The sequence below is a fragment of the Triticum aestivum genome, chromosome 6D (assembly GCF_018294505.1).
Source record: "Triticum aestivum cultivar Chinese Spring chromosome 6D, IWGSC CS RefSeq v2.1, whole genome shotgun sequence".
NCBI classification, from domain to species: Eukaryota; Viridiplantae; Streptophyta; class Magnoliopsida; order Poales; family Poaceae; genus Triticum; species Triticum aestivum.
Window position 1 is genome coordinate 230,865,491 of NC_057811.1, and position 7,933 is coordinate 230,873,423.

Here is a 7,933-nt window from a genome sequence, read left to right on the forward strand (position 1 = left end):
CTTGCGGACAACAAAGAAGGTCTTTGCCATCAGCTACCAAACAATACACGGCAAAGATCTAGCAGACGGCAAAGAAGGTCTTTGCCATCTGTCATTTCTTTGCCGTCTGCTGGCAGATGACAAAGAATATTTGCCATCTGCCAGCGGACGGCAAATAGGTGCCAGCGGATGCCAGTAACGGTCCACTCCTCCTCTTTGCCGTCTTCCAACAGATGGCAAAGAATCTTTGCCGTCAGCCAGCAGATGGCAAAGAGGGGGCTATCTTCGGATCCGGCCGCGGGATCTCATTCCCCCGATGGGCTGAAAGAAGCGCAGCCCCCGACCAAACCCTACTCCGCCCCCGCATCCGCCCGCTGGCGCCCTCCTCCGCCTCGTCGATGCGCCGGCGATGGCGGGCCCGGACCCCGCCGCCGTGCGGGCCGAGTGTGACCAGGCCCTCGCCTGCCTCCAGCGGGGCAACCAACCCAAGGCGCTGCGCCTCATGAAGGAGGCCCTCGCCCGCCACGGCGAGGGGTCGCCGCTTCTCCTCCGCGCCCACGGCACCGTCCACTCCCGCATCACCGCCGTCCTCACCGACCCCGCCGCGTGTCGCGTCGTCGACCTCGCGCCCGACTCCCTCGAGCTCGCCCACTTCCACACCCTCCTCCTCTACAAGGCCGCCAGCGACAACCACACCTACGAGGAGGTCCTCGCCTAGTGCGAGTGCGGGTTCAGGATCGACGACCCCTCCGACCCGGAGCCCCACTCACTCAGGCTGCCCGCTCGTGACCCCGACCAGCTCCGGGTCGAGCTCCGCAACCTCGTCCAGAAGGCCAATCTCGCATCCATATCCACCTGGGTCAAGAACCTCGCGTCCGGATCCGGCCGCCGGACGTCCGACCACTCCGGATCCAGCCTCCTCCTCGCCGCACGGGCCTCCTCCTCGCCGGAGTGACGCCCCTCGCCGGGGCAGCGCCGTCCAAGCCCATCGGCCACCAGGTTCATGGCCGATGCTATGAGGTAATGGATAATGCTGGATCGTCGGCAGATTCCCCGGCTCCAGTAAGGCGATTTGGGCCTCCGGTAAGGCGATTCCGCGGCTCCTGTGCGCTAAGATTGGCGGGATTTTCGCTGGAGTCTACTCTGATTTTCTCTCTTAAGTTTCAGGGCATGGAGGGTCGCGGGTTGCTCAAGGCGGCTCTACTGGCGTGCTTGCTCGTCGTTTGCTTTGGGAGAGGTGAATGATTAGCTTCTTAGCTTAGCCCTCCTCTCGTCTCTTGGCTGCAATTTGCTATTTTGGGGTTGGTCCTACTCGTAGTTGGAGCAGTCCGCCGTGCCAAATTTGTTTGATTTGCCTCCAAATGGGTGTATAAATGTAAAAATCGGCAACGCCAGATCAAGTTGATTTCAATGCACTTTATTTTTCATAATTAAGCTCACACTGACCATATCAGCAGTAGTTACCAGCACATTCCGATTTAAAATGCTGACTCGAAATGTGTGTGGTCAGTATAGTCTTGTAGCATGGTCAGATTCAGACTCAGCTGTTTTCTTTTCTTTTTTGTTCCTACAAGAAGTTATATGACTCTAGAAATGTTATATGACTCTGTTCTCCATGTATCCAGCATTATCCATGTTGCTCTTGACATAGATGCTTTATGAACAAGTAGAAAACACCTGACAAGACATCTGTGAATGAATGCTATGAGGTTTAGGAGAGACTTTGTGGATGTTTTTGCCTGTTACCACGTGTTGGCCACTACAACAAGTAGACATTTTAGATGGCCCTTTTTTGTCTGTACGTTGTGTATGTCATGTGTTATAACTAGGATGGTTTTTGGTTTTGGCCTTGATAATACTAAACTCTATCCTTTAGTTCAATCAGTTTCAAGGCTACCCTTTTGCTCTCCACAATTCAGCCCTCTATTTTCCTGTTTGAAAAAGATGTGCTTATGTCATTGTGTTTGTTGAACTGTACAGGATAACAACAGTGGAGTGACTTGCAGATGACTCATGTGCATTTTTGTTCAGTAAGATCGACCTGACGCCTCATATTTTAATTTGGACAGCGGGACTTGGTTTCATGTATTTAGTGGTTCTACAAATGGTTCTGCTATGGTTGACATCACAATTCTTCTAATGAGTAGGTAATTTTGACACCCTCTACTATTTTATTGGTGTTCAGTTCTGTAATACCCAGTAGTGTTGGCTGGCAAGTATTATTAGTTTATATGAGCCTGTTCATTTATACTGATGTAACTAATCTGAAAGGATTGGAGTAGTTTGGAAAAATCAACTTAAATGGTGACTCCACATATTTTCACAAGGAGGTTATTACACACAATAAAAAGTTCCTCTTAGAGCATTGCCTTCAGTTTCCCCCCTTCTACCATATAGTAGTACTGATTATATGTGTCATCTCAATATTAATTTAGTTGCGACTTCTGTGTATGCCTTGAGAGTTTTGTATTTTCTTCTCAATTGGTCTCGTTTAATTACAGCAGTATGCCAAATAATCCAAAAATAATTAATTAAATCATTGGACCGGCCGGATGTAGAGAGCATGATTTATACCATCAAATGAACATATATTTTTATATGAAATGAAGGCACAATCTTAAATCTGTGGGTGCATGCAGTGCTTCCTGCCTTTGTGCTCGCAGTTTAAATGCAGTGTATTTTACTCACTAATACATCTTGAACAATCTAAAAAGTATATTTTACTCACTAATACATCCTACAACATTGCATTTCACCAAGTGAAATGCTACATTTCTACTCCTAACCCATTCTCTCTTTCTTAGTATTTTTGTTATGCAGGTTGGAAGAAAAGAAGAAGATCCAGAGAAGATCTTAGTAATAAGATAGTTTTGACTTTGTGAAACTTGCTACCTATCGATGAAACTGTGTAATATTGATGAAACTATGTATATGTATGGACGAAACTTGCTACTATTGGTAACATGTGTTGGATATGTGTTGGATATATATGTGTTCATGATTATTGGTAATATGTGTTGGATATGCTATATTGGTCACACACACACACACACATATATATATGTGTGTGTTGTGTGTGTGTGTGTGTTTGATTTTCTGTGAAAATGAATTGATATAAGAAAAAACAAAATTAAATGGGGCAATATAGGCTCTTTGCCATCAGCTGGCAGATGGCAAAGAGCCTGCAGCCTTTGCCGTCTGCCAGCAGATGGCAAAGAGCCATGCCCTTTGCCGTCCACTGGCTGACGGCAAAGGCCTTTGCATCTTTGTCGTCTGCCCGAAGACGGCAAAGTGACCTTTGTCGTAGCTCGTTCAGCCGGACGTTTTGCCGTCTGCTGGCTGACGGCAAAGGCCTTTGCCGTCCGCAAGGCATGCCTTTGCCGTCCGCCATGGCAGATGGCAAAGTTTCTTATCCCTGTAGTGATTCGTGAAACTGAACTGGACAATTCATACTTAAACATCACATAGCCCTATTAAACAATACATTTTTGCATAACTGGAATAATTAAACACGACACGGTTAAAACACCGCCCGGCAAATGCCACTAATCCAAAGGGTACAGGTTGGCAAGCTAGAAAAGGTAAGATTTGCTGATAGGATGTTGCCTCACATGTCATGGACGGGATCCTTCCAGTTAGAATAGCACAGACCCATGGTGCGCTCTCTGATGTCACAGATGGGTTGTTTCACCTTGGATGAACTTTTGTGGGTGCCCTCCTCGTGGTCGTGGTCGATGAGATCTGACTTGGCAATTGAGGATCCCAAGTCACCACCGTAAAACATGTCCTTCACAAATGACAAAATGGGCTCGATGGCGTAAAAGGATCGCAAATCCTTGACCGCGTGGCGGAGGAGATCAGCGGCAGGGCGTCAAAGAGATTGATGGCCGTTGAACTAGAGGGGTTGGGTATGGACCACTTAACATGTGACATAGCCCGCGTGAAGCCGTCGCTGTCAATGAGCTTGATGTCGTAGCCAGCTTTCCCGAGATATAGTAATTGAAGGAAATATGCCCAAGAGGCAATAATAAAGTATTATATATTTTCTTATATCATGATAAATGTTTATTATTCATGCTAGAATTGTATTAACCGGAAACATAATACATGTGTGAATACATAGACAAACAGAGTGTCACTAGTATGCCTCTACTTGACTAGCTCGTTAATCAAAGATGGTTATGTTTCCTAGCCATAGACATGAGTTGTCATTTGATTAAATGGGATCACCTCATTAGGAGAATGACGTGATTGACATGACCCATTACGTTAGCTTAGCACCCGATCGTTTAGTATGTTGCTATTGCTTTCTTCATGACTTATACATGTTCCTATGACTATGAGATTATGCAACTCCCGTTTACCGGAGGAACACTTTGTGTGCTACCAAACGTCACAACGTAACTGGGTGATTATAAAGGTGCTCTACAGGTGTCTCCAAAGGTACTTGTTGGGTTGGCGTATTTCGAGATTAGGATTTGTCACTCCGATTGTCGGAGAGGTATCTCTGGGCCCACTCGGTAATGCACATCACTATAAGCCTTGCAAGCATTGTGACTAATGAGTTAGTTGCGAGATGATGTATTACGGAACGAGTAAAGAGACTTGCCGGTAACGAGATTGAACTAGGTATCGAGATACCGACGATCGAATCTCGGGCAAGTAACATACCGATGACAAAGGGAACAACGTATGTTGTTATGCGGTCTGACCGATAAAGATCTTCGTAGAATATGTGGGAGCCAATATGGGCATCCAGGTCCCGCTATTGGTTATTGACCGGAGAGGTGTCTCAGTCATGTCTACATAGTTCTCGAACCCAAAGGGTCCGCACGCTTAAAGTTATGATGACAGTTATATTATGAGTTTATGTGATTTGATGTACCGAAGGTTGTTCGGAGTCCCGGATGTGATCACGGACATGACGAGGAGTCTCGAAATGGTCGAGACGTAAAGATTGATACATTGGACGACTATATTCAGACACCGGAAGTGTTCCGGAGAAGTTTCGGATTAAACCGGAGTGCCGGAGGGTTACCGGAACCCCCCGGGGAAGTATTGGGCCTTGGTGGGCCTTGAGGGGAGAGAGAGGGCAGCAGCCATGAGGTGGCGCGCCCCCTCCCAAGGGGTATCCTGGTTGGACTAGGAGAGGGGGGCGCAGCCCCCTTTCCCTCTCCCTCTCTTTCCTCCCCCCCTTCTTTCCTAGTAGGACTAGGAAAGGGGAGTCCTACTCCTACTAGGAGGAGGACTCCCCATCTCTCCTTGGCGCGCCTAGGGCAGCCGGCCTCCCCGTTGCTCCTTTATATACGGGGGCAGGGGGCACCTAAGAACACACTTGATATACGATATTTTAGCCGTGTGCGGTGCCCCCCTCCACCAGATTACACCTCGATCATACCGTCGCGGAGCTTAGGCGAAGCCCTGCATCGGTGGAACATCATCATCGTCACCACGCCGTCGTGCTGACGAAACTCTCCCTCAACACTCGGCTGGATCGGAGTTCGAGGGATGTCATCGAGCTGAACGTGTGTAGAACTTCGGAGGTGCCGTGCGTTCGGTACTTGATCGGTCGGATCGTGAAGACGTACGACTACATCAACCGCGTTGTGATAACGCTTCCGCTGTCGGTCTACGAGGGTACGTGGACAACACTCTCCCCTCTCGTTGCTATGCATCACCATGATCTTGCGTGTGCGTAGGAATTTTTTTGAAATTACTACGTTCCCCAACGGTGGTATCCGAGCCTGGTTTTATGCGTTGATGCTATGCACGAGTAGAACACAAGTGAGTTGTGGGCGATATAAGTCATACTGCTTACCAGCATGTCATACTTTGGTTCAGTGGTATTGTGAGATGAAGCGGCCCGGACCGACATTACACGTACGCTTACGCGAGACTGGTTTCACCGTTCGGAGCACTCGTTGCTTAAAGGTGACTGGCGGGTGTCTGTCTCTCTCACTTTAGTTGAACCGAGTGTGGCTACGCCCGGTCCTTGCGAAGGTTAAAACAGCACCAACTTGACAAACTATCGTTGTGGTTTTGATGCGTAGGTAAGAACGGTTCTTGCTAAGCCCATAGCAGCCACGTAAAACTTGCAACAACAAAGTAGAGGACGTCTAACTTGTTTTTGCAGGGCATGTTGTGATGTGATATGGTCAAGACATGATGTGATATAATTTGTTGTATGAGATGATCATGTTTTGTAACCGAGTTATCGGCAACTGGCAGGAGCCATATGGTTGTTGCTTTATTGTATGAGATGCTATCACCATGTAATAGTTTTACTTTATCACTAAGCGGTAGCGATAGTCGTAAAAGCAATTATTTGGCGAGACGACAACGATACTATGATGGAGATCAAGGTGTCGCACCGGTGACGATGGTGATCATGTCGGTGCTTCGGAGATGGAGATCACGAGCACGGTGCTTCGGGGATGGAGATCACAAGCACAAGATGATGATGGCCATATCATATCACTTATATTGATTGCATGTGATGTTAATCCTTTATGCATCTTATCTTGCTTTGATTGACGGTAGCATTATAAGATGATCTCTCACTAAAATTTCAAGATAAAAGTGTTCTCCCTGAGTATGCACCGTTGCAAAAGTTCTTCGTGCTGAGACACCACGTGATGATCGGGTGTGATAAGCTCTACGTTCAAATACAACGGGTGCAAAACAGTTGCACACGCGGAATACTCAGGTTAAACTTGACGAGCCTAGCATATGTACAGATATGGCCTCGGAACACAAAGACCGAAAGGTCGAGCGTGAATCATATAGTAGATATGATCAACATAGTGATGTTCACCATTGAAACTACTCCATCTCACGTGATGATCGGACATGGTTTAGTTGATATGGATCACGTAATCACTTAGATGATTAGAGGGATATCTATGTAAGTGGGAGTTCTTAAGTAATATGATTAATTGAACTTGAATTTATCATGAACTTAGTCCTGATAGTATTTTGCAAATTATGTTGTAGATCAATAGCTCGCGTTGTTGCTTCCCTGTGTTTATTTTTGATATGTTCCTAGAGAAAAATTATGTTGAAAGATGTTAGTAGCAAAGATGCGGATTGGATCCGTGATCTGAGGATTATCCTCATTGCTGCACAGAAGAATTATGTCCTTGATGCACCGCTAGGTGACAGACCTATTGCAGGAGCAGATGCAGACGTTATGAACGTTTGGCTAGCTCAATATGATGACTACTTGATAGTTTAGTGCACCATGCTTAACGGCTTAGAATCGGGACTTCAAAGACGTTTTGAACGTCATGGACCATATAAGATGTTCCAGGAGTTGAAGTTAATATTTCAAGCAAATACCCGAGTTGAGAGATATGAAGTCTCCAACAAGTTCTATAGCTAAAAGATGGAGGAGAATCGCTCAACTAGTGAGCATGTGCTCAGTTTGTCTGGGTACTACAATCGCTTGAATCAAGTGGGAGTTAATCTTCCAGATAAAATAGTGATTGACAGAATTCTCTAGTGACCATCACCAAGTTAGTAGAACTTCGTGATGAACTATAGTATGCAAGGGATGACGAAAGTAATTCCCGAGTTCTTCGTGATGCTGAAATCGACGAAGGTAGAAATCAAGAAAAACATCAAGTGTTAATTGTTGACGACACCACTAGTTTCAAGAAAAGGGCAAAGGGATAGAAGGGGAACTTCAAAAGAACGGAAAGCAAGTTGCTACTCAAGTGAAGAAGCCCAAGTCTGTACCTAAGCCTGAGACTAAGTGCTTCTACTGCAAAGGGACTGGTCACTGGAAGCGGAACTACCCCAACTATTTGGTGGATAAGAAGGATGGCAAAGTGAACAAAGGTATATTGGATATACATGTTATTGATGTGTACTTCACTAGTGTTTATAGAAACCCCTCGGTATTTGATACTGGTTCAGTTGCTAAGAGTAGTAACTCAAAACGGGAGTTGTAGAA

General features: G+C 46.3%; 1 protein-coding gene across 3 annotated transcripts; it reads left to right on the forward strand.

Annotated features, from left to right (window-relative positions):
• The first annotated feature begins 310 nt into the window (after positions 1-310).
• On the forward strand, positions 311-2,923 carry LOC123141447 (uncharacterized). Of its 3 annotated transcripts, none has more exons than XR_006470296.1 (3): positions 311-1,062; positions 1,141-1,216; positions 1,960-2,923. XR_006470296.1 is itself a non-coding variant. In XM_044560588.1 (2 exons), exon 1 carries the CDS (start codon positions 389-391, stop codon positions 695-697), a length of 309 nt encoding a protein of 102 aa, XP_044416523.1. In that variant the 5' UTR covers positions 311-388; the 3' UTR covers positions 698-1,216; positions 1,960-2,923. The 3 variants fall into 3 exon arrangements, 1 of the variants encoding a protein (XP_044416523.1); XR_006470295.1 differs by having other exon boundaries at positions 1,147-1,216; XM_044560588.1 differs by having other exon boundaries at positions 311-1,216.
• The last annotated feature ends 5,010 nt before the right edge of the window (positions 2,924-7,933 follow it).

Bases quoted from the DNA above. Each gene is read 5' to 3' on its own strand.
- LOC123141447 (XM_044560588.1), top strand. From the start codon at position 389: ATGGCGGGCCCGGACCCCGCCGCCGTGCGGGCCGAGTGTGACCAGGCC.